Genomic DNA, 26,453 nt, shown 5'->3' with positions numbered 1-26,453 from the left:
TCCTTGGACAAGCTCTGGCCTTAGGCCCCTGAGGTCAGCTCTAGGGATTCACTTTGTACGCATCATGTGAAGGCACTCGGCCGCCATGTTTCCAGCAAGCTGTGACAGGCCTATCTGTTCTTCTTAGACACCTCTTGGAAGCATAGATCTATTAAAATACCAATGTCCCACCGCTGCTATTTCTGTGTCTGACTCATGCTGTCAGAGAGTTTCATTCCATTTGTACCTTTTACACTTAAAATAGAGTATCTGTGAAATCTGTTTTCTTAAAGTTGGCCTTGCCTGGAAACAGATGTGAGGCAGCAGGAGCACATGTCTGTCTTGTAGGAGTTCAGCCATCGGAAGGGCGCTTTCTGCTCATTTTCCATTTTTCCATTTGTTACAGTTGGAGCTCCCATCTGAGTCTCCATTGAGGGTGCCAATCATCTAAGGTAGACATTAGATAGACATTCAGAAAGGAGTTCCCCCAAGCTCTTCTTTGCGACCCAAGGAAGGTCTCTTTATACATACCGTTATGGTTTTGACATTCTTTATAAAATTGTGATCCATTAGAAAAAAACAAAACTGTGTCACAGGATAATTAGATTTTTAAAAGTGTTTGCACATTTCGAGCTGGGGAAGCGGCTTAGAGGTCATCTTGTTCAACCCCATCGTCAGCAGAGATAGGAGAAAGGAGCAGAGGTTTGTAGAGGATGGCGTGCAGCTGAATGGATAAACTCGTGGTCTTGATTGGGGAAAGGAGAAGGTGCTGTGAGCCGGAGGGGCTGGAAGGATCAGTGAGGACGAACACCAGTGCTAGGAGTCATAAGGAGCCAGGACAGATGGGATGGTAGGATGACGGAGTTTCGGGATTTTTGATCTTGGAGGTGGTGTTTGTGGAGGATGAGGGGAAGCAAGGCCGTGCCCAGCTCTCTGTGTGGTGTGTGGCTTGAGTGGAGTGGAGGCATTGACCCTGGGGAGCTGGAAGGCCGGAGAGATAGGGCAGTCTGAAGGAGCATGCCATGATCCCTGACCTTGAGGCCACCCTTTTATTTCACTTGGTCTTCTTTTACAGTAAATCTCTTTGGTATCTTTGGTTTTCATATCCCTTAAATTTCTCCCTGCATCCTTCTCCCTCCCAGAGTGCCTCTCATATAACAAAGAATGTCTTTTAAAGAAAAAGAGAAAAAGAAGAAGAGAAAAAACCCCAGCCAAACTGATCAATCCCCAGCACCATTTTAATAATGGAATTCTTATTTTAGTCAGTCGTTAACTTTTTAAAGCAGCCATTGATTTTAGTCATTGTGGCTAGTGATTTCCTTTGGATGCTTGTTAGTTGACTTTCCATCTTTTTCTATTAGAATGTAAGCTCCTTGAGGTCAGCCACTTGTACTTTTGTTTTTGTGGCCCTGATGCTTGACACATAGCAGGTGCAAAAAAGCCAGATCTCTTTGGCTAACCTGTCATATTGTGATGTGAAATTAGAGAGCCTCTTTGCCACTATGGCTTCCATATTGGCTTCTGTTGGGATGGAACTGTCCATCAGTGAACAGGTGAGTTTTGGACCAGGGCTTTTCCTCCAGAAAGGAGCCACTTGCCGTAGTGCCAAAGTTGTTTCTCAAACATGGCTTCGATTGATTATCGTGAATCACAAAACAGAATTCCTCCACGTTTTGGCCGCCTCTTACACCTTGCTTGCTGTCCCTCTTTTATTTTTATAGCTCTCCTTCCCTTTGAGAGAATCTATTTCTTTATGTCATATGACACGCTCTTCTGCTTGGTGGTAATTTTTGGGACGTCATTAAGCTTACTACAGGAATCTGGTTTCTAGATGAGATCTCTTTATTTAAGGATCAGAGGGCAGATTAGCCTTTGGATTTGAAGGGTCATTTTCCTAAGTCCTTGGCAGAGGTGGGAAGTAAGTAGATCGGAAGCAACAGCTTAGATGGAAAATAATGGAGCTGGAAGGATCCTTCATTTAAGTCCACATGTGTTTATTAAGTACTTGCTGTGTACCGGGCTCCATGCTAGAGAATGGGGAAACCAAGTCAGAACTGAAATGTTCTACTGGGCCATTTAGGACCCCTTACTGGGAGGTGGGTAAAAGCTAAAAAATCAGGGGCAGGTGGTTAGTACAGTTCAGAGCATACTTAGAAGTTGCCAACTGTTTGCCTAACATTTTCAAAGACACTGGTTAATTCCATAGCTCTTAAAAATCTCTTGGCTATGGATGGAAATTTTAGTAAATCCTAAGAATTTTGAAGGGCAGCTATTTCCTTACCCTATGACCTACAGGAGGCAGTGGAGTGCCATGGAGTCAGAGGGCCTGGGTTCAAATCCTAATTCTGCCATTTATTGACTGAGTGTCCTTGAGTGATTCACTCCCTCTAGCCCCCAGTTTCCTTATCTGTTGGACTATGAGATCTTCATTGTCTCTTCTGGCTGTAATTGGATGAATTCAGGGCAATTTCCTTCCATTCTCTGGACCTGAGTGTCAGATGAGGCAGCAGGGCCCTGTGACTGCTCTCCAGGTCCCTTCTAGCCAGGAAAATCTGAGCAGCTCTGGAATAAAGAGGGGTTTTTCATATGCAGAGCTCAGGCTGCCCTTAAGCTAAAGGAAAGGATTTTCAAAAGGCAATTATGCATCTTCACCTAATGAGATTATCTCTAATTTTTTAATGGTATTTGGACTTGATCCAACTATCACCTGAAAAGGACTCCTCAGGATCTTCACACTTTCCAGTTTCAGAGAGAGGCAAATGAAGTTGTTTCTGCATAATTCTAGCCTCAGAGAGCAAGAGAGTCTTTGGGCTGGATCAGGGCTTCCTCCCTGTGTCACCGAGCCTTTTGGTGGCTCTCTAAGCTTGTGGACCCGACTTTGAGAAGAGTACAGGGGACCATCAAGCCTTCCCTTGTGTGCGTCCAGCAAGGGAGGATAGTCCTGACTAATAATGACAGCAATGCTGACGATAATGGCCATTGATACCTCCATCAGTGATGACCATAATGGCCATCGATACTGCCATCAGTGATGATGATAATGGCCATCTTTACTGCAATCTTCCATCATCTCATTAGAGCTTCACAACCACTTGATGAGGGCAGAACTCTGGATATTTTTATCCTTGTTTTACAGATAAGGAAACTGAGGCTCAGATGGAATGACTGGCTGACTTTGTGATTTGTCCTGTTCCATTCATGGACAGGTCTACCTGTCTGAGTGTGCTATATGTAATTATAACATGGCATCATTTCGATTTGTAATATTATCTGTAACACCACACCATGCAGTATAGCACAAGCTGTGTTGAACTAAAACCTTCCATGCTGCACTTTTTATTCATTGGCTGTTCATTCAGTAATTCAGTAAACATTTATTAAGTGCCCACTGTGTGCTGGCTCCTGGGTCCTGGCATTTGTACAGAATAAACCGAGTCCATCTCGTAAGCTGGCAGCCCTTCAGACTTTCAGAGAGGGCAAGTGCTCAGTGCCCTCTTTCTGGCCCCAGAGTTTCATCCAGATTGACACCCTCAGCTCATCCCCTCTCTATCCCGTGGCACGGTTTCCAGAGCTGTCAGCATCATGGTTCCCGTCATGAACAGGATGCACCAGATGACCTCAGTTTCACATCTGTATGGCTCCCTTGCCTCACTCCAGCTCTCTGTCCACTTCCACATGTTGGTCTGTGGCCCCAGCGCTGTTCCAGATGTGGCACGTGCAGAGGACGTTAGCATGAACCGAATGCTTATTTTAACACAACCTTTCAAAGTAATTTTCCCTCATCCTTAATTCCTGTTCAACATTTTTAATATAAATGTAAGACTTTGTTTGAACCGACTAGTTTTACCTTATTAAATCTGCTCTATTGAAAATCCTTCTGAGTTTTGTTCTGTCTCTCTGCTTTGTGTCATTCCCTTATTAGACTTGAGAAGCCTGCTTTCAGGATCATGATTCACATTATTGATGAAAATGTTGACAAAGCCAGGGCTGAGTACAGAGACTTGTGCATGCTATTAGGCCTCCCTCTAGACTGCCCTGAGTGTCCTTATCAGTGCTCTCGAACTCAGCTCTGTCACCACTGACCTGCTCTTGCCCTCACTTAGCTCATTTTTCTGTGTTCAAAAAAAACAGACGTGAATCCTTCTCTGACATCACTCTGTCTCATCTCTACCACATAACCTCTATTCAGTCTAATCATTCTGCTTCTGAAGGGCATCCGTTTTCACGAACCCGTAGTGGTGCTCAGTGATCCCCGGCTCCTTTTCCACAGACTCACAAATTATCTCTTAGTGAGTCAGTGACCCCTCCTAGAAAAGTGGCAGATTGACCCCGGACTTCACTGGTGGCCATTCCCATCAGCTTCCATTTGAAAATAAGGACAGTGTTTGCTCCTCTGTATCATGTGGCACATTTTTCTAATCACATATTCACAAAACGTGATCATGAAGATTTGACTTCCCTCCTCCCCAGGAAGATTGTTGAAAGGACCGTTTCATTTTCTTTAGAAATCAACCCATGGCATCTTCCCTGAATGTCATATTTCCTTTTTAAAAATGTTCCTTTTCAGGTCCCTTCTAGCCTCTACCTGGAACTCAGAAGGTGCTTAATAAATGCTCTGAAGTTTGACTGATCCATTTAGAGTTAATTGTCTTTGTGTGTAACATTTATTTTGCACTGAGGGCAACTAGGGGCTAGAAGGGCTGAATGACGTCCCCCAAATGATGGAGGTGGGAATTAGAGCAGCCAAGGGGGCAATAGGTAGAGCCGTGGCCCTGGAGTCAGGAAGACCTGAATTCAAATGTAGCCTGAGACACTAGCTTGGTGACCTTAGTCAAGTCACTTAACCTCTGCCTCTCTCAGGGTCCTCATCTATAAAATGGGGCCCCTAATAGCACCTCCCTCTCTGAACTGTAAAGATTAAGTGTTTTGCAAACATTAAATGCCCTGGGGATGTTAGCCATCATCATGGCTCCCTTTAATATCATTCAGACACTTAGCACCTCTGAGTCCAGTCATTAAAACGAGGCCAGCCTCCTCCAAGCCTAGCCCTGGGCTCATGTGAGGACTGGTCTGTGGAGGTGTACGCCCCAGCTGATGGGCAGAAGACAGGTGCCCATCCAGCGGGGGTCACAGGCAGCTCGGTCTAGAGAACTCAGTCTGAATTCAGGGATCCTTGAGAGGCGCTGCCGGAGGAGACAACCCAGTGTTCCAGGAACCCTCATTGATTCATTTAAATCTAATTAAATGCCCTCTTGAATTTGCTACCCCATTCTGTGTTAGCTTCACTTCCTGACATGGGCTGGTCTGGAAAGCTGGCTCCTGTTTGTCATCAGGAAGCACGCCTGAGACCTCAGACCTCAGGACCAGCCTGTGGTCAGAGAGGGCCCAGCCAATCCTGCCACCCCCAGCCTCCCGTGGGCTGGCCCACCTTAACTGGCGACCAACAGTTTCCTCACCTGTAAATGCTATTATTGACTGTGGCACATTACTGAGAGTCAGGCCCACACGGGGTGATGATAGTCAGAGAACTCACGCACACCCTCCACGAACAGCCAGGTGTTATTGAAATACTGGCTGTACTGAGAACGAAAGTACCAGCTCCAGGAAGGGCGCATTTCCCATTTACTGTGGATACATTGTATCTTTACTGTTGTTTCTTTCTTTTCTTTCTTCTTTTTTTTTGCTTTTTCTGGAGGGGGGAAGGTAGGGCAGTTGGGGTTAACTGACTAGCCCAAGGTCACACGGCTAGTTTTTTGTGTGGAATGGCTGAGGCTGGATTTGAACTCAGGTCCTCCTGACTCCAGGGCTTTCTTCACTGTGCCACCTAGCCGCCCTTGTTTCTTTTCCATTAGAACATTAGCCCTGTGAGGACCGGCACCTCTGGTTATTTAGGTAAATGAGATGCTAATTTTTTTATTGTTATGGTTCTTATTTTCACTGCCCCCTAAGCCTCCTCAGAATCTGGGCTTCTTCAGTTTTGTTGAATGAATGAATGTGAGGTAAGTAATAAAAGCCAATTCAAAGGAGTTGGGACAATGATTATGCAGCTAAATGTTATTATTGTGAAAAAGTCATGCATTTCTGGACAAGGGAGTTGCCTTCAATTATGCCAGATGGACGTCCCAAGTCCGTGGGTGTCGCTCTCTTCTCGCTGAAGTCCAAATGCCGATGCCAGGAAGAGCCGCCTGAGAGCCCGTTCTCTGGCGTGTTTGATGATCGCTGTTAGCGCACTGCCAGTTAAAGGGCCAGACTGGCCGCGTGTGGTTAGTATCCCCGTCCTCATCCGGGCTGCAGCGTGCCTGGACGGAGTCTTGCGTCTTGGTCCTGTGCAGACTCTGGACTGCTCGATAACACGCGTCATTTTTTGTCTCTCTTTGGATGCCCACAGCTTCGCGCAGTGCCTGGCATACAGTAAGGGCCTTATCAGTGCTTGTTGCTGTGACTTCTTTACCAGTGCCATGCGCTTCCTCTGCGATTTGCAGGGGCCCATCTGCTAGACAGTGCATCCCTGTTACTGTGTGAATGGACTGATTTCTTTTTTTCTCTTTCTTTAGGGTGGTACAGAGGGTATACTTTGAGAAAAAAGTCTAAAAAGGTAAGTTGTCTCTGTTTTTCTCTCTTCTCAATCCTGCCTACCTTCTGGCATTCTTCATGATCCAATTAGAAAAAGTAGTCGTCTGTTCTAAAGGCTGGGCCGAAAGCTTGCTGCAGGCCCTGTGGTTGGAGAGGGGCATCCTGAGGCCAGATGCTGACCTGCTGTCATGGCTCTCTCACCTTTGTGGGAAAGATGAGGGGGCTGGCCTTCTCCGAAGGTGCTCAGCGTCCTGTGTGACAGGACAACCCTGTCTGTCTCATGGCTGAGATTAAAAGGGAAAATGTGAAAAAAAAGGGGCTTTTAAGTTTGGTTCTGGTGCTGCCACTCTTGAGGTCTTCTCTGGGGACTTTTCCCTCAGCTTGTCGCTGGTTTTTGAAAGCTCTTTGGTCGGTTGGAGGTCAGGTTGCAAAGCTCTTCCCTGCGGAGCTCGATGCCTCTCAGGCCAGGGCTGGCCGAGGCCACTGCACAAGTGACCATAGCGTAGCCCAGCCTGGGGGATAGGATCCTTCTAGTCCAGGCCCTCCCGCTCCCCCTGGGCCTTTTCCTTATGGTTTTCCCTGGCCTAAGGACAGCTTTGGAAACTTTGTGCACCGTGAGCCAGAGTCAGGCCATCCACCTGTAATGGGCATGGGGCTCAGTCCTGGATTCTGTCTGTTGGGCTCTTAAACTTTTGTTCTTATTATCTCCTAACTGGCCCAGTTTGCTAGTTACTTCATCCTTGCAGCTGGTGCTGCTGGATTTGATACGTGCCTCAGGTTTGCAAGACACCTTGTTTCCTGCCGTTCTGGGCCTTGCTTTCCTTCCCTGTAAAATGAGGAGAAACGGGATAGGTCAGGGAAATTCTTACCACGTTCTATGGCATGGACCCCTTTCCCTATCTCTACGGAAGCCTCTGTACCCCTTCTTAGAATCATTTTTGAAACTGCATGAAAGAAAATACCATCATAGAATGTATAAACAGCATCATTTATATTGAAATACGGTTGTCATAAAATTAAAAAACAGTCCCCAGATTGGCCCAAATCTCTCCTTTTATGACTCTTGTGAAGTCGGCAGTGCTGGCATTATCATCCCCATTTTACAGATAGGAAACTGAGGCTCAGATCAGTGTGACATGCCATAGGTCCTGCGTACAAGTTACTTATTGCTGGAGGACGGACTGGAGCCTTGGATGACCAGCTCCCCCAGCATACTCTGGGATCGCCACCGTCATGCCTGCCGATGCAGGTGTGCTGCGTCCTCGGGGAGAGAAGGCTTCTAGGTAGCACCGTATCGGGGATTCCCTTACCCCGTCGGCTGTCACCTCTCTGCACCCAGCGGGTGGTGGTCTTCCAGAATGTTTGTGCAGATGTTCATTTCTTCCTGAGGCAGCCCGTCACCCCTGGAGACAGTTCTGTCAGGAAGTTTTTCCTGATATCAGGCTTCTTGCCTCTTCCATCCAGTGCTCCTGCTTCTCCCTTCAAGTAAGACAGGGTGGGGAAGATCTTGAACATTAGAATCAGGAGCTGGTTTGGTGGGCAACGTGGTGCCATTGGCAGGCATTTAGAAGAGGGACTATGAGATCCCAGGGAGATGATTCAGACTGAAGTGTGTACAGGGAGAGGCAGAGGCTGTGACAAGCATTCAGGTGGGAGGTGTTGGGGACCTGGGGGGGTGTGATGGGAAAGATGGAGAGAAAGACAAGCCAGCCCTTGGGAAGGAAAGGATCAGAGGCCTGTGCGACCTGGAGGTCATGGTGCCTTCCCCAGCATGAGGGAGATTTAGTGAAAAGTCTGGTGCTTTTAGAAACTTTAGAAATGTTTGGATTGAGGTCATGGCAAGACATTGAGGTGGATGTGGGCCTTCGGCTAGAGCCTCTGGAAATTTGGGCTTGGAGCTCTGAGATGTGCATTGGACCCAGTAAGAGAGCAAGAAGGGAGCATTGTGTCCCACCCCCCTACTTTACAGATGGGCACACTGAGGCCAAGAGAGGAGGCACTCAGCTAAGGTCTCCTACCTGCTGGTGTCTGAGCAGGGTTTGGGCCCAGGTCTTGCTGTCTTTAACACTCCCCAGTCCTGCCTTAGATTTGGAAGGGATCATTGGGCAGAGTTTTTCTGAAGTGCAGCTGTGTCCTGGTTCCTGTTCTTGAGAACTGGTGTTACCAGTCAGGCCCTCAGCCAGTGCTCATTTTGTGGGATTCGGTTGGCCCGTTGTGAAAGGGAGTTTGGGTCTGAATTCATTCAGTTTCTCTGATGGCATTCTTTCCAAGGGTTGAGAAGCTACTCCTTTCCCATGCACAGGGCTGGGCAGTGGGGACATCTCCCTCATCTCAGGGCTCCAGGGACTTCATTTTTTACATTCTTCTTGGTGATTGGCCAGAGGAGCACATTTGTTGGGGATTCCCACCCCCAAAATAATTATTTTTAGGCACAAGTTGGCTACTACCAACTAATGAATAAGTCTGCACCTTTCCCCTTGTAAGATAGATTGCCCCCAATTCCTTTTCATTTAAGGCCTCACTGACCTCATTATAGCTTGTGCACATCACTTTCTTTTTTTAATTGTTAAAACCTTAATTTCATTTGAAAATATTTTATTGATCACTTTTTAAAACATTACCTTCATAGTCCCACATATATGTGTCTTCTCCTAGCCCTTGTCACAGAGAATGAAAAAGAGCGGAAAAGTCTCCCTTTCAATAAATTCATTATTTAAATTTTTATTCCTTTTGGGACATTTAAATAGTTTTGTGATGTTGGAAAGTTGTCTAAGTGTCCATTTCCTCATCTGTAAAATGGAATCATAATAACACCTATCTCAGAGGAGTCTTAGGAGACTCAGATGAGAAAATGTATGGAAAGTACTAGGAAATTGCCAGTTGCCATGATTGTTATGGTGATGTTGGCACAAGGTGTGTGGGGCCACTTTCTCCACTGATGCCAAGTTGCCCCTCTGATGTGTCTGCTTCATGTTTATATTAATTTTTTTTCTCTCTCTATCCAAGGGCATATTTCCTGCTTCATACATTCACCTTAAAGAAGCCATAGTAGAAGGAAAAGGGTGAGTTCAGTTTGGGAATTTTTTAATGTCATTATTAAGCTTAACTAGGCTAAAGGGAATCTGTCCCTATTTAGAGGAGGAAGAGGATGAAGGTCATGTTTGGGTTGTGACATGAGATGGACCTTTTTGAGAGTATTTCCCCATCTGTGGCTCTGTCTCAGAGCTGGGTGCTGTCTGCCCTGGGAAGATTTCTGCTCAGGGTGGGGGGGCCCTCCCGCCCTTGCTGTGTGGCCCCCACCATCAGTGACTCACAGCTTTCCTCTGCACATTCCTATGTCCTGAGTCCCTATGCTGAGAGCTGTTCCCACCCATCTATGTCCTCAGCCCCATTCAGAGTGAAACCAGGCTTTGGACACAGCCCTCTCAGAGATGAAATGTACATCATGTCCAGTTTGACTTATGTTTCCTAGAGGTCAGAGTGCTGATGGATCAGGCCATTAAAAGGACATTTATAAAGCAGGAAACCATTAGCCAGGTGCGTCTTCGTCATCGTGGAAAAGGCAGCATTAAACTCTTTTCCCTTTTTATCTCAGCTACACCTTCACACTCAGTTAAATATGTAAATTATAAAATTACTAATCATATGATTACTGCATAATGACATTTCTTTGGCTGATTACAAAATTGCCTTTCCAAGCCTGGCACTTTGAGCGTCCAGAATGGCCTACCTGGGGTGTCCCGGGTGCCTGATGCATAATTAGAAAGAAGCTCATTTAGAGGCATGAAGTGATGATGACCTGTGAGGGGGCCTTCTTTTAGACAGAGAAAATGCTTTGGAGGTGAAGTTTCAAAGGAAGCAAGAGTTTAAAAGAAAATCCATCAGCTGAAACTTTCACCGAATCCTGACATAGATTGAATTAAATCTCCATTAGCAGAGCTTTGGCCTCAGATTGTTCCAAAAGATACCTGTCCATCATCATCAGATGGGGCTTTATGGAGCCTAATTGTGTGTGACTCTGAATGATGAGGGTGAAGGAGATTGGACAATGCTCCATGAGTCCTCGATCCATGATGTGCGGATATGGATGGGTTTACATAGGATGTAGACATACAGTCTCTTGCAAGGTTCCATCTGACCCCTTCTCCTCATCCACTGCTTCCGTCATAGACTCCTTGTCCTTAGCTCTCACCACCTGGTGCCACTGCTGTCTCCACCCAATGTCCTTGATGCCTCTACCCAATGACCCTGCAATGGTCTGTCACCTCCTCATTCTCCTTCTTGTGTCCTAGGGCTGGAACAGACTTTAGAGTTCACCCAGTCCATCGCCCTCATTTTATCCATAAGGAAACTGAGCCCTAGAGGTCAAGAGACTTATCTGAGATCCCCCAAATCATAAGTGACTGAGTCAGGATTTGAATGGAGGAAGCCTGACTTCATGGCCAGCCTTTTCTCCATGGCCCTACTCTTGACCATGTCCTAGGGCGCACCCACTCTTCTGTGGTTAGCCAGACAGCTGCCTTATGTCAAGCCTGTTCAACGTCTCCCTTGGACCTTTCCCGCCATGTGAAGATTCCTTTTGTTTCCTGGAGGCGTCCTCCTCTCATTCCCGATTCACCTCTGGCTTCCCCAGTGGAGGCCATGGAAAGGCTGCTGTCTGTGCTTTTCCTTTGACAGCTGCAACGCCTTTCTGTACCACATCTTTCCCTCACCGGCTTCCTTTCCATTTCTAATTCCAACCCCCTTGTTGATGTGCTTATCACCTGCTGTGTTTGGTGACCTCCTGGTCTCCCGTCTCCCTTTCCAAGCCCATTCTCCACATGACTGCCAAGATCAGTCATCCTTGGATCACTTCAGTGGCTCCCCATTACCCTTGAGCAGGATGCAGTCCAAGCTTTCAGCACTGGGCCAGTTGATAGAGGGCCCTGATGGCACTGTACTCTTAGTGGTGAGACCCACTTAGGCTTGATTGCTGTAGCCGGTAAGCAGCTTGGGAATGTTGCAGAAGGGGCTCCTTCATGGAGGCCAGACTGGACCTGACTTCAGGAAGATGAAGAGGGCACTGGGGGTCTGTGAGAGAGCAAGGTCCTCTCTGGGCTTGCACCCCTGACGAACTCTCTGATTTCTGGAAGGTTGTACACTTGGGTGTCCTTTACCACTGGTATCTTACTGCCTTCACTGCTGGCCTTGAAGGAGTTGTGGAGTGGGTCTGGGTGAGGCAGTGTGAGGTAATGGGGAGACCACTGGACTTCACATCTCAAAGACTTGGAGTTAGACCCCACCTCCAAACCGTGTGAGCCACATAATTTCTAACACCAGCCACGCCAACTCTTGGACTTTGTGAAATGAGGAGGGAACTGTAAGGTCCTTGTAAGGTCCCCACCAGCCCTAAATCTACAATCTGACAATCCTATGTATGTGGGATGTAGACAGCAGGATGCAGGATCTGACAACAGTATCTAGTAGCTAAGATTTATATGATGGCTTTCCATTGGCTTTATTATTAGATGCCTTGGCCCGGATCAAGAATGGAAAAGATATAAGTCCAAGCTGTTCTGAGTTCCAAAAGATGTTTGCTTATTCTAACTTAACTTGTTAAATTTTCAGCCAACATGAAACAGTCATCCCTAGTGAGCTCCCTCTGATCCAAGAAGTAACCACCACGCTGAGGGAATGGTCGATAATATGGCGGCAGCTTTATGTTGTAAGTCAGTTTCTTTTGATGGGGCTTGATGTATTGTATGGAACATTGTTGCCTAAGCAATGCTTAGAACCAAACTCGTAGAAAAGGACCATTATATTCAGAAAGGACATTGCTCATCATAGGATGGGATGATTCCAAATCTGTTGGACTTTCATGTGGTCCTAGCATAATGTCCTATCTACACCACCCCAATGCCCTGGTGTTGTCGGAGGTCTGTGAGATGTACTAGCACCAAAGCATGATATGTGTCCATAGACTAATGTGTGAGAAAGTTGTTTATTAAGGTTTTTAGGGGAGCTTACGTGCCTGCCTTCAAGGAGCTTCCATTCCAACCAGAGGAGACGGCATATATAGTGTCTTGGTGACCAGGGAAGGATGAAGGTGCAGGCCTGGTGAGGGGAGCCATAGGGCAGTCATCAGACACCTCCTTTCCAAAATGAAGTGCTTGTGCCCATTTTGGCTTCTGTGCCCAGAGCAAGAAGTGGGAAAGGTCCACCCTTCCACATGGAGATAGTGTGTGACTGAAGTGAAGCTTGGGGCCTCACAGTAGGTAGCCTTCCACCTCTAAATCTCTGATTCTCTGCAAGGACCCAACAGAGTTTCATGGATGCCCTTCCATGTGTATGCAAGAAAAGGGCAGGAACCTAGTTTGTAGTACTAGCTAATATGGTGATGGGACATAGCTCTGTGTGTGTGTGTGTGTGTGTGTGTGTGTGTGTTTTCTGTGTAAGTCAACAAGTGATGACTGTGTACACCTTTTATTTTCACATAGTTGATAACAGATGTCTTAGTTTCTCTAAAGGAGATCTAAGTCCTCTACCTCAAGGAGTCTGCTGTCTTCACGCAGGTCCATGAGGGTCTCTTTGTCACATAGTTGTGTTTGTATTTCACGCTCAGAACTGTGGGAAAATCAGAGCATCCCATGGACAGTGGTGAGATGAGATACTTGAAGAGCTTCTAGAAGACTGGGAAAAGAATGGAGGCAATAAAGACACTAGATGCCTGCTGGGGTTTCTTGGACAAGCCAGTGATTTTGAGGTTTTAGTTTAGTTTCTTATATCAGAGTAAGTCAGAATGGTGACAAGACTGGGGAGAACAGTCCTGGGGATGGGAAAGGCATCATGATGACAGATGTAAGGGAGGCCAAGGCTGTCCAGGAAGAGGTGAGGAAGGGCTGGTAGAGAGATGGAGAAGCTCTGTGGGAGGGGACCCAGGAGCCATTGACCGGGCACCCAATGCTCGCACCCAAGCAAGAAGACCAACGTCTTCCAGCCTGTGCTGGCAGCCTTCGGTGAAGGGGCTCCTGCCCAGTGCTCTTTGGGATGACTCTGTTTAGGGGGAGACTTTTCTGGACATCAGATCCAATGTAGATTTCTCTAGGGTGAGGCCTGTTTGGCTTCTGGCTTTGTATTCCTGGCACTTGGCACTGTGACCTACACATTGAAGCCGCTTAGTTAATACAGAGTGAATTGAATTGACTTACCCTCTTTCAACTTCATAAAATTCACCCATGAAAACCTTGTGGGGTCTCTACAAGGAGTGGAGTGTAAAGGTGAAGACAATCTACTTCCCAGCCTAATTCTTGGCTAATTGGTGCATCCTGTGGGGTGTTGGATGGGTATTTGAGATAGGACCTTTATCCTATAGTTCAGTTTTTTTTTTAAAGCATTGCCTAGGTACCAATGAATTGAATTCTTGGCCACTTTTTGCTTATAATGGTAGAAAATAGTTTGCCATATCACAGCTCAGGACAGTATTAAGTAGAACTGACCACTGCCTACTTGTTTTTTTTTTTTTGAAGTTTAAACTGAAAAGCTTACTCTATATTCTGTATTCTTCCTCCTCACCCCAACAGCAAGACAACAGGGAAATGTTCCGAAGTGTCCGACACATGATCTATGATCTCATCGAATGGCGGTCCCAGATTCTTTCCGGAACTTTGCCCCAGGATGAACTCAAGGAGCTAAAAAAGAAGGTCACTGCTAAGATTGATTATGGAAACAGGTTTGTTGGGGCTGCATGCTCTTCATTTGTGGGTCATCTGGTGCTGCCTCAGCCCCAAATCTTGAGCAGACAGAGCAACTTTGTGTTATAGGCCAAAAGTCCCAGATGTGGAAATGGCTGCTTTGTTTTCTAAATGATGAGTTCTCTCAGTTCAAGGTCAGAAACTTAGGAGAGATATACAGGGAGGTATTGAAGTCAAGTCAGAAAGCCTTATGTGGGGCCTAACCTTACAGAGAACGTCTTCTTCATTCTTCCTTCTTCATTTTGGATACTTCCCAATACTTGGACTCCCACGAAGAGTCCTAAGTTGTGACAAAGAAGTTCGTTTGAGTAAAATCAGCCAATGGATCGTCTCTCTGTGAAAATGAAGGCCCCATTCTAACCCGGGAGGCCACCAGCTCTCATTTTTCTAAGTCACAGAGGGTTACTGCGTGGATTAGAATCCTAAAGTTTTTCGTTGTCACTTTCTTTTGCATTATTTGGCTAACTACATTAAGTTATGTAAATTATTCTAGTCTTGCTGGATAGCTACAACCATTGGCAGGAACATGAGGGCAGTGGGCAAGATACTGAAGTTGGAGTCAGGGCCCTCGGTTCAAATTTGGGCTCTGCCGCTTGTGTGAGCGAGTCCCTGCGCCTTCTTGGGCCTCAGTTTACCCATCTGTAAAATAAGGGGTTTAGACTAGGCTTTAGAGATGAGTCAGAAGGATGATACAGTGGCTGCAAAAGCTAATGCCATCTTGAGCTATGCTAAAAGAGGCAGAATTTCCTCTAACAGGGAGGTGGTTGTCCACTGGACTCGCCTCTTGTTCCAGCCCATCTGGAGTACTGGCTTCAGTTCTGATTATGGAGATTTTAAAAGGACAGTGATAAGATGGAGGGTGTCCCAAGGAGCTGCGAGACTGATCCATAGAAAGATGGGTTGAAGCTCCAGGGAACATTTCAGTCAGACAAGAGGGGAGTTTTGGGGGGACAGGGGAGACAGGAGACTATCTTCAAGTCTTAGAAGGGCTGTCACGTGGAGAAGGGACTGGTCATTCCTAATTGTCCCTCGAAGGCAAAACTGGGGGCAGTGAAGGGAAGCTAATAAAAAAAGCCAGTTTAGGCTTTTCCCAAAGGAAATGTGCTGCTTATACGGATGGGGGTTCCCGTCTTTGGAGGCTTCAGGCAGAGGCTACACCAGTAGCTGTTGGGGAGATTAAAGTGGGGATTCCCTTTGGGTGTGAGTTTCTACTCTCAATTCTGTGATTCTGTAATCACTGATCCATGTGAATGTCTTCTTTTGGAAATGGCTTGTTTACATCTTTAAGTCTCATATTTGTTGGACTTGAACTGTTTGAACCTGGAAATCTGGAGTCCGGTCATTTCTTACTTGTGAGAGGGCCTGTTGGCTCAAAAAAGAAACTCCAAGCAGGAAAGTATTTCCTATTTTCTTGACTGTGGAGTTATTTGTAAGCTTGGTAGATAGATCTTTGAAGTTATTTGTGAGAAACTTGTGTAGAAAATACTCCCCCCCTGCCACTGTGCACAAGGCCAGATTTTCTGGGCATGGATATTATTCTTTCTTGGTCTAATGGACTTTGTGCCTGCACTCTGAGAACACCTGTTTAATGTGACTGAGGGCAACAGCTAAAGTGGCTTATGTATTGGGATAATTCTGTTATGGACGGAAGGAGGTGAAGATTCAATAAAAAGGCCTCCTGGGAGGCATTCTGCTCCCAGAGACTGTCGGGTCAGCAGTACAGCGCCAACCCAGGGGATGGCTATGGCAATCCCTCCAGGATCAACCAAGAACTGGGGCTGTGCCATTTACAGGAGCTAATGTTGAAAGTCAGAAAAATGTGGCATCCTCATCTTCGTCCTCATCACTCTCATCATCCATTGATTTATTCCTGTAAAGTTTGCTCAGTACTTTCCGTGTTCTCTTTTGAACCCATGAGATTGGGACTACTGCTTCAGTAATCTTTATTTTACTGATGAATAAACTGATATTTAGGGAGATGAAGTGATTTTCTTCAAATGACTTTCTTTATTTTGGATTTATTTTGTCTGGGAAACAGTGACGTATGATGGATAGAGATTTGTCCTGGAAGTTGGTGAACCCTGGGTTCAAGTTCTGCCACTTACATGTCCTGGCTCTGTGACCTGGGCAGGCTGCTTTTTCCCTTGATGATCCAGGCAGCTGTCTCAGACTAGACCTTTTAGTGTCTGTGCTGAGCTAGTTGGTGGATGGGATTTCTTCAGTGGAATTTCCCTGCACAAACAGGATAATATAAAAGGAAAAGGAGCTATGTGTGCAAAAATATTATAGCAGCCCTTTCTGTGATGGCGGAATGTTGGAAATTGCAGAGAGGCCCATCAGTTGGGGAATGACTGAACAGACTGTGGTATATGAATGTCATGGAATACTATTGTGCTATAAGATATGATGATCAGGTGGACTTCAGAAAAACTTGGGAAGACTTGTATGAACTGATGCAAAGTGAACTAAGCAGAACCAGGAAAATATTATACATAGTACCAGCAACATTTTGTAATGATCAGCTATGAATGACTCAGCTCTTCTCAGGAGCACAATGATCCGTGAGTACAGAGGACTTATGAGAACAAATGCTGTCCATATCCAGGTAAAGAACTGACGGACTCTCCGAATGCAGATCGAAGCATACTTTTTCACTTACTTTATTCTTTTTCATTGTTTTTTTTTCTTTTTGGTCTGTTTCTTCTTCCACAACTGTGACTAATATGGAAATATGTTTTACGTGAGAGCACATGTATAACTGATATCAAATTGCCTACCATTTTAGGAAGAGGGGAGGGAAGCGAGGGAGAGAGAAAAATTTGCAACTCAGAATCTCCTAAAAACGAATGCTAGAAAGTGTCTTGACATGTAGTTGGGGAACAAAATACTATTATATTAAAATCAAAGCAAAACAAGTGGGACAATACATAAAATGAATTCCTCTCTGCAAACCCAAAAGCACTATACAATCGCTAACTGTTCCTATTGTTATGATCTAATCCAGTAATCCGAGAATATTTTATGCCTTTTATGAGTCTGTGCTGCCTTATAGACCATAAGCTCCCTGGGAGCAGGGGCTGTTTTCGTTCTGAACACTGAACACAGCGACTCTCATGCTGCAGGGGCTCAATAAATGCTCACTTGATTGATGGATTTCCCTGCTAGAAGCTGTCAGAAGCAGGACGGTCTTCCAGACTCCATAGGCAGCTTTCTGTGTACTGTGTCACATTGTCTCTCTGAATGCAGATGGAAAATGTCTGGTCCTGAGCACATCACGAGGCCCCTCAGTCGTGGGCCAGGAGAGAATCTCTCAGGCCCCACCTGTCCTGAGTGGACGGTGACTCTGGCCAGTGGTGGTAAAGGGAAGAATATGGATCCTGGCTCTGGAGTTAGAGGTTCCACTTACTTCTCCTTTTCTTCCCTGTGTGACCTTGGACAAATGATTTCCCTGCTGGGCCACTGGGTTGACTGGATGGTCTCTGGGGTGCCTTGCTGCTCTAAATTTGTGATCTGCTCATGATCTTCCTGCCTTAAAAGCCCTGGGATCCTAGTGTGTTCTCACCATTCTATACAGACTCAGATTAGAATCGAAAAAGAAAAAAGACCAGCCCCCCAACCTGAAATTTGACTGGAGAGGAGGGTCTGCAGGACTGTTCATGACCTGGAGTTCTGAGCACCGCCCAAGGGTGTTCTGAGGATTAGAATCGAAAAAGAAAAAAAGACCAGCCCCCCAACCCGAAATTTGACTGGAGAGAAGGGTCTGCAGGACTGTTCATGACCTGGAGTTCTGAGCACTGCCCGAGGATGTTCTGAGGAGTTAAGGCAGAATTTATTGGCTGGAAATATTTGTTTCGGAGGCAGCTTGCCCTCCAGGTGATGCCCATACCAGTCCCTCATTCTTCACGAGCAGGGGCATGTTCCCAGTGGTTATGAAAAGATAACATTAATTCCAGTAATTGCCTTGCAAATACTTCTGTGGCTCAGGAATCACTGTTTAAATACTAGTACGTGTTAAACATGTGTCAAGACTTTTCTCTGGGTTAGGCCTTTACACTCTTGGTGAAGGGATGTCTCCTGTCTGATTGTACAGATGGATTTTTTAAAGAGTGGAACTTAAAAAAACAAAAACACAAAACCACCACCAATCAGAACAAAAAAACAAAGAGAAAACCCAAACCAGTTTTATCATTATTCAGAAAGTTTTCATTATATCTTAATCTCCATTTTAAGTTGCTCTGTTTTTTCACATAATGTATCTCAGACAATGTACGTAAGATAGTCTATATTGTAAATTTGGTTATTAACATAGGAAAACCCAATGACAAAATCTAACTCCTTTTGATTTATTGATTGTAGGATCAAAAGTTTACCAATCTAGGTGGACATTTCTGGTTAATCTGCTTCCCTTGGTTTTATATGAATGTTATTAACTAACTTTAAATGCTTTATTTTTTTATTTTAATTAAAAACAAAACAAATCTAGATTTGTGATTTCATCAGCATGGGTACCTGCCAGTGAGGAGAGTACTCTTCCTGAAGCATGCTGGTTTCCATCAAATAGAACTACAGCTATGGGATGCTGGGTTTTGCTGTGGAATTCTTAGATGCCACCAACATTTTATGTTGCGCTACGGTGTCTGAACTTTTGGCCAAGGAAGAGGCTAAAGTCATTCTGGATAAGTGCCAGGTTGAGGCTTAAGGATCCCACAGGACAAGGCATTATTGAAAAAGACTCCAGTCTCGTTATTAAGTGATTATACCTGACTTTGTAGGAGGAAGGAAATGTATTCGAACCTGGGTGTAAATATGAGAAATAAATCATGTCATTAGTACCAGAATCCCAGACCTAGAGGTAGAATGGACCTCAGAGGCCCTTGAGTTCAACCCCATTATATAGAAGAGGAAATTGAGGACCAGGGAGGTGAAAGTGACCTCCCCAGGGTAGTAAACATCAGAAGGAAGATTTGAACCCAGATCTTCTGACTCGGGAGCCCACCCACTTTGCACTGGACTCCCTTGGACTCCCATCCTTCCAGTGAAGTGGTTGACTACTTTGTCTTGGTTTGCTTAAATCTTCTTTTGTTCTGTTTCCTCTCTCCACCCTCAGATGACATCCACAAAGGGAGAGCCACCTTTAAATTTCTGGGCTTAATTAAATGATCACCTTGGGCTTTAACCTGTTATTTTCTTGCTGTTTTTTCTTAACTTTGATTTTTGAACCAAACCTGAGATCTTATGAGTGTAGGGAGGGAGCTCCTTGCATTGACTTTCTGCTAATGCAGGCCAGTGGTTTCTCTGCCATTTGTAAATTCAGGTCTAGTATGAGGAGTAAAGTTTGGTGTTAGAGGAGGGACTTCCAGAAGTCAATCTTCTGGATTACCTGGCTGGCTCTCCACGGCTCCCATTAATTTGGAACCATTTAAAAATGTTTTTCTAACTGCTAACCTATTCTGGTGGGTACTTTCCATTTTTGTGTCTTGTGCTGATATACTTCCACACTCCACAGAAACCATCCTTCTCACAAAGCCAAGCACTTAAATAAGAACAGTGGATCCAGCAAACCTGGCGCAGCCCGAGCCTTCTACCTTTCACTAGAGAGGAGAGATGGATGTTCCTTCTTCTTTATAATGACTTTTAAAATAGAGTCTAATGGATCTGATATACTTCCTTACCGGGGGGGGGGGATGTTTGTTGAAATGATACTGAGGTTTAGGCTGGATTTTTTCTTTAAGGAATGGAATGCATTTCGAGTTAATGAAAAACTATTCCAAGAAATGAGTATTGTGTCTAGGGAGCCTAGCAAATTTCTCTGTGTGTCCCATGGTTGGTTCCAGAACAGAATGCCAACTGAATGACTTCTTCGGGATGTGTCAGTGAATTCTTCTTGTTGTAGAGTTCTGGATTTGGACCTGGTTGTTCGCGATGAAGATGGAAACATATTGGACCCAGAGCAGACCAGTACCATAAGTCTCTTCCGAGCTCATGAAATTGCCTCTAAACAAGTAGAAGAAAGATTGCGAGAAGAAAAGGTGAGTCAGCTCCTCTCTTGGTCCCTTTTATGCACTCTTCATGAAGGGGTGATCTACTCTAGGGATGTGGCATTTTCTTTGAAGGATTTGTGTTCTTCAGAAGACACGTTCAACATAAATTCTGAAGTATTTTTCCTTTTTGTTACCGGGCGGTAGTTCCATGGGCTGCATCCTTTATACTCTCTCGGCTTAATATGGGAGCTCTTGGGATGGGTTGTTCATCTTCCTCTCTTCCTCTTCTGTCCCCCATCATAGTCTCAAAGGCAGAACATTGATATAAACAGACAAGCCAAGTTTGCTGCCACGCCCTCATTTGCTTTATTGGTCAATTTGAAGAATGTTGTTTGTAAGATTGGAGAAGATGCAGAGGTGCTCATGTCTCTCTATGATCCTGTGGAATCCAAGTTCATCAGGTGGGTGACTCTCCCTGGCTGCCATTTTGGGTGTTCATGGGGTCTGTGTTACATGCAGAGAGCTCTCACTACTCTGGTTTCACTAGTGCCTGGGAAAATAAATTCACCCAAAAACATTAAGGATGATGTTGAAGTGGAGACAAATGCAGTTAATCTATTATATTGCTATTAGAAGTTAATTGATACCCAGTGCACTCTCCCAGACTAGGGGCACCATATCATTATTATAAACTTGGAAGTCTGGAACATCCCACCTACAGAGGGAGATCATTTTTGGGTTGGGCACTGCCACCTCTGTCTTGGGGAAGGCTGCGTGCTGTAGTGGATAGCACATTACACTTAGAATCAGGAAAGAACCAGTCACATCCCACCTCTAATCATGATTAGCTGTGTGACCATGAACAAATCGCTTAATCTCTTTGTACCTCCCTGTTCTCATCTGTAACATGGGGTTAATAGGTATACTACCCAACAAATCAAAGGACTCTTATGAAAAAAGAGATGTTATGAATAAGGCATTTTTGGATGCTTAAGCACTATTTAAATATTCATAGGCTGAAAGGCTTAGAACTAGAAAGAACCAATACCCTTATTTTACAGATGAGGAAACTGAGAAATTAATTGACTTGCCTAGGGTCACACAGCTGGTAGGTATCTGAGGCAGGATTTGGCCCAAATCTCCCTGACTCCAGCATTCTGAGCCTACATGCTATCTAAGCTTTTCAGAAAGTTCTTTTGTGTTTTTAAACTTTAAATCTTGAAAACTTAGGTTGTAGGTTTGCTTGAAATCCAACAAACTTGAAAGACTGGCTGAATTTGAATGCTTTTTCTTATCTCATTCTTGCCATCTTCTCTTCAATTCAATTTAGATAGAAAGGGTCTCATGACAAGTTGTTATCCCACAGTCACGTGTACTTTTTTTGCATTTGATGTTTGGCTTCCTTGCCTTGATGGATAGAATGATGGCTTTTTGTAAAGAAATGAAAAGTATTGAGGTGCAGGGTTCACTTTGGCTGACTGAGGATCTCTTTTGAGCCCCTCTAAGAATGAACAAGATGATGGGGATGAAATGAACATTGTCAACCCATTCCCCTGGGATTTTGACTTAGGATAAATGTGATCATGATAGGAACAGCCTGGAGTATTCTTTGCCTTTAGATCTGCCAGACATAGGACATAGTTTACCATCTTACCCGTGGTAGTAATTTTCCATTTATCATAGGAGCTAAAATAATCTTGATAATAATATTGTTATAGTTACATTATGTAGTTGTTGTTAATAAGTTTGGTTTGGAATGACCAATGGGCAGTGCCTCAGATCCTACCTTTTGAAGACCCTAGGCAGAAATAGAAAACATGGAAGGTGACAGAAATCCAGTGTTTTATATTCTTCACTTAAAAATTTTTTTATCTTCAATAATATGTAAAAACAATTTTTAACATTCATGTAAAAAAATTTTGAATTCCAAATTACCTCCTTCCTTCCCCTTTCCCCTCCTTGAGAAGGCAAGCAATTTGAGATAGGCTATATGTGCACAGTCATGCAAAACATATTCTCATATTATTTGTCTTTTGAAAGAAAACACAGACCAAAACAAAAAAAGAAAGTTTAAAAAAAATCTGCTTTAATTTGCATTCAGACTCCATCTGTACTTTCTTTGGATATAGATAGCATTTTTCATCATAAGGTTCAAATTCTCCCTCCAGCTTCCTCATCTTTCCCATCCACTGTAAAAGCTCTTTCATGTGAGATAAATGACCCTCTTCTGCCTCTCCCTTTCTTCCCTTCCCAGTGCATTTTTTCTCACCCTTTCATTTTATTGTTTCAGATATCACTCCATAATATTTAACTCACACCCGTGTCTTCCATGTCTACTCCTTCCAACTCCCCTAATGATGAGAAAGTTCTTAGGAGTTACAAGTATCATTTTCCTTATGTAAAAATGTAAAGAATTTAACCTTATTGAATCCCTTAAGATTTCTCTTTCCTGTTTACCTTTTTATGATTCTCTTGAGTCTTGTATTGAAAAGTCAGATTTTCTCTTTAGCTCTGGTCTTTTAATCAGGAATACTTGAAAGTCCTCTTTAATGTACTTTTATTTTCCCCTGAAATATTATTCTCATTTTTGCAGGGTAGGTGATTCTTGGTTGTAATCCTAGCTCTTTTGCTTTCAGGAATATCACATTCTAAGCCCTCTGATTCTTTAATGTAAAAGTTGCTAAATCTTGTGTTATCCTGATTTTGGCTCCACAATATTTGAATTGTTTTTTTCTGGCGGCCTGCAACATTTTTTTCTTGACCTAGGAGCTCTGGAATTTGTCTGTAAAATTCCTGGGAGTTTTCTTTTTGGGATCTCTTTCTGGAGGTGATTGGCAGATTCTTTCAATTTTTATTTTGCCCTCTGGTTCTAGAATTTCTTGGAAGATGATGATGTCTAAGCTCTTTTTTTGGCCACGACATTCAGGTAGTCTAATAATTCTTTAATTATCTCCCTTTCATGTATTTTCCAGATCCTTTGTTTTTCTAGTGGGATATTTCACATTTTCTTCTATTTTAAATTTTATTTTTTCATTTTGTTTTGTTTTTTGATCTCTCATAAAGTCTTTGGCTTCCATTTGCTCAATTCTAATTTTTAAGGAGTTATTTTCTTCAGAGAGTTTTTGAATCTCCTTTTTCATTTGACCAAATCTGCTTCTTAAAGAGTTTTCCTCTTTAGTGAATTTTTGTGTCTTTTTATCATTTGGCCTGTTTTGTTTTTTAAGATAACTGTTTTCTTCTTTTTTTTTTTGGTACCTCTTTTGACAAACTGTTGATTCTTTTTTCATGGTTTTCTTGTATGACTCACATTTTTTTTTCCCAGTTTTTGCTCTACTTCTTTTATTTGATTTTGAAAATTCTTTCTGAGCTCTTCCAGCTATGGTGGATGGAGCAGACCTTTCCTACCCACTTTTTAAGTTGCCTTGGGCTGGGAAATTGTTTGACTCCGTCTTTTTGTGGGTTCTGCCACTCCAGAATTTGTTTTGAGGTGTTAAAGTTGTTTTGAGGGGAATCTGAGAGAGCTCAGGTGAGCCCCTGCATTTTTTGCCATCATTATGGCCTTGCTCTTCCTTGTTTTGTATTTTTTATTGAAAAGGACTGTTGACTTGGGATTTTTACATTGTTTCATTGGCACTTGGAAACTCATGCAACACAGCACGTACTGTCAACTTGCTCTGTGATAGGCAAGTTGATATGGAATATTGGTTTTATCCCATATTCAGTGATGGAGATTAATTTACTTTTCCTTTTTTTCTAGTGAAAACTATCTGGTCCGTTGGTCAAGTTCAGGGTTACCTAAAGATATAGACAGATTACATAATTTGCGAGCAGTATTCACTGTAAGTATATTTGTATTTTTCATTTAATCCTCCATTCATGTCCACTTTCGACTCCCCCCAAATATTTCCAGAATTTGGGGTTAGAGTTAGGTGTGGGAGGATTGTGTGCCAGTCATTACATTACCAGTTCTGATGAGATTTCTGAGAACGACCATGATTCTCATTTGGAGAGCAGAGAAAGCCCTCCCCGCCCTGGACAGCTGAGCCAGCCTCCTGAAGTTCTGTCTTCTCTGCCCAAAAGGAATGAATTATTCTTCCCCTGATACTTTCGTGTGATCCTTGTGTGAATAACTTATTCAGATGCTAGAAACAGGAAAAGAACAGGGATTCATCTTCTTAGCTGACCATTGCAATTGAAACTTGGTTGAATGATGGTTCTCCAGAATAATTTATGGAAATTTATCTTTCCAGGACCTTGGCAGCAAAGATCTGAAAAGGGAGAAGATTAGCTTCGTCTGCCAAATCGTCAGGGTTGGGAGGATGGAACTTCGAGATAACCATACGCGCAAGCTCACCTCCGGCTTACGGCGACCTTTTGGCGTTGCAGGTAGCATTTTTGTCCCCTTTCCTCTTTAATGATCTTCCATTGTCAGAATCCCCTGGAAATAAGAATTTTGAGAGTGAATATTGGACAATGGCCAGTTTTGGGTTCTCTGGTCTTTCTGAGAAAGGAGGAAATCATTTGAGACTTTTCAGCTGAAAGTTTACACCTGGCACTTGGTATTCAGTATTGGGAGACTTGAAACCTAAATCACCCTTTTGATTTTTAAAGTTGGTCACATTCATCCTGGGGAAGATGATGACCTACATTTTAAGCCTGTGGGAAATCAGGTTAGTAGAGGGGTTCGAGTAGTTGGGTGTCAGTGATTGATGGAGTGATGAATATATGGAGGCCACAGAAGGAAGGGCAAATTATTCAATGTAGACAAGGGACCTCTCCAAAAGTAGTCAAGGAGAAATAGATTGTTCTTATCTGTGGGCAGTTTCTATGATAATGTTGAGAGAAAGAGAGGGAAGAGAGAGTGAGTGGTAGAGAGGGTTTAGTTGGTAAAATAAACTCTGGAGTAAATGCAGATGGCTCCTTCTCCCTTAGTTCTGGAATTCAGGAAAGAGTGAGTGAGTGAGTGTGTGTGAGTGTGTGAGTGTGTGTGTGTGCACATCCGTGCACATGTTTGTTGTGTATTGACATGATGGTGTCTTTCTTTTTTTAATTTTTCAAATGCTTTATTAACTTCTGATTTACATCATTCATTTCCACCAGATTTTGAGTTACAGATTTTCTCCCCATTTTTCCCCTACCCACCACCCCCAAATAACTGTCCCACAGGATATCCCCTCTTCCAATCTGCACTCTCCCATATTTTCTCCCATGCCCCTTTTGACTTTTCCAGTGGATCTTTATGCCCCAGTGCCTGCATATCTTATTTCCCAATTACATGTAAAATAGTATTAATAATAGTATATATTTGAATATTTGATTTTAAAACTTTGAATTCCAGATTCATTCCCTTTCTCCCTTGTCACCCACCCTTACTGGGAAGATAAGCAATTCAGTATAGGTTGTACATGTGTGGCTAATGCAAAACAATAACATAGTAGATATTGTAAAAGACTGACTATATTTCCCTCCCTCCTATCCCACCTCCCACTTGTTCTGTTTCCTACTTTGATCCCATCCCTTTTCAAAAGTGGATGCTTCCAACTTCCCTCCTCCCCAGTCTGCCCTCCCTTCCATCATCCCCCCTCTCATCCCCTTTCCCCCCTACTCTGCTGGAGAGTGAGATACCCTATTTAGTGTGTATTTCACTCCCTTCTCAAGCCAAATTCATTGGGAATAAGGTTGACCCATTCCCTTTTGCCTTCCTATTTTTCCCCTCCATTGTAACCATTTTCCCTTGCCTCTTCTATATGAGAGAGTTTACCCCATTCTGTCTCTCCCCATCTCCTCTCATTATATTCCTCTCTCATCTCTTAATTTCACCTTTTTTTTTTTAAATTGAGCAATCGGGGTTAAGTAACTTGCTCAAGGTTAAACGGCCAGTTATTTCTGGGTATGGTGCTAAGTGTTGGAGCCCGGATTCAATCCCAGGTCATCCTGACACTGGAGCTGGTGCTCTTACTCGCTGAGCCATCTGGCTGCCCCTAAGCAATTGGGGTTAAGTAACTTGCTCAAGGTTACATGGCCAGGTGTTTCTGGGTGGGTGCTAAGTGTCAGAGCCCGGATTCGATCCCCAGGTCATCCCAACACTGGAGCCGGTGCTCTTACTCGCTGTGCTACCTGGCTGCCCCTTAATGTCACCTTTTAAGTATCATCCCTTCTTGTTAAATTGGTCCTGTGCCCTCTATCTATG

At 44.0% G+C, this 26,453-nt stretch overlaps 1 protein-coding gene across 2 annotated transcripts in view; it reads left to right on the top strand.

Annotated features, from left to right (window-relative positions):
• The window catches only part of DOCK1 (dedicator of cytokinesis 1), a 618,254-nt gene that overhangs the window by 67,554 nt on the left and 524,247 nt on the right, over positions 1-26,453 (top strand). For both annotated transcript variants that reach the window (XM_069101719.1, XM_069101718.1), the window contains exons 3-10: positions 6,534-6,574; positions 9,559-9,614; positions 12,160-12,256; positions 14,112-14,260; positions 20,176-20,311; positions 20,567-20,724; positions 24,021-24,102; positions 24,514-24,649. In XM_069101719.1, coding sequence (XP_068957820.1) covers positions 6,534-6,574; positions 9,559-9,614; positions 12,160-12,256; positions 14,112-14,260; positions 20,176-20,311; positions 20,567-20,724; positions 24,021-24,102; positions 24,514-24,649 — 855 coding nt within the window. The remainder of the gene's footprint in view (positions 1-6,533; positions 6,575-9,558; positions 9,615-12,159; positions 12,257-14,111; positions 14,261-20,175; positions 20,312-20,566; positions 20,725-24,020; positions 24,103-24,513; positions 24,650-26,453) is intronic.

This window comes from Petaurus breviceps, unplaced genomic scaffold (assembly GCF_028583685.1).
Source record: "Petaurus breviceps papuanus isolate PSGF00001 unplaced genomic scaffold, PetGlider_PUasm1.0 490, whole genome shotgun sequence".
NCBI classification, from domain to species: domain Eukaryota; kingdom Metazoa; phylum Chordata; class Mammalia; order Diprotodontia; family Petauridae; genus Petaurus; species Petaurus breviceps.
This window is presented reverse-complemented; position numbering and strand designations above follow the sequence as displayed.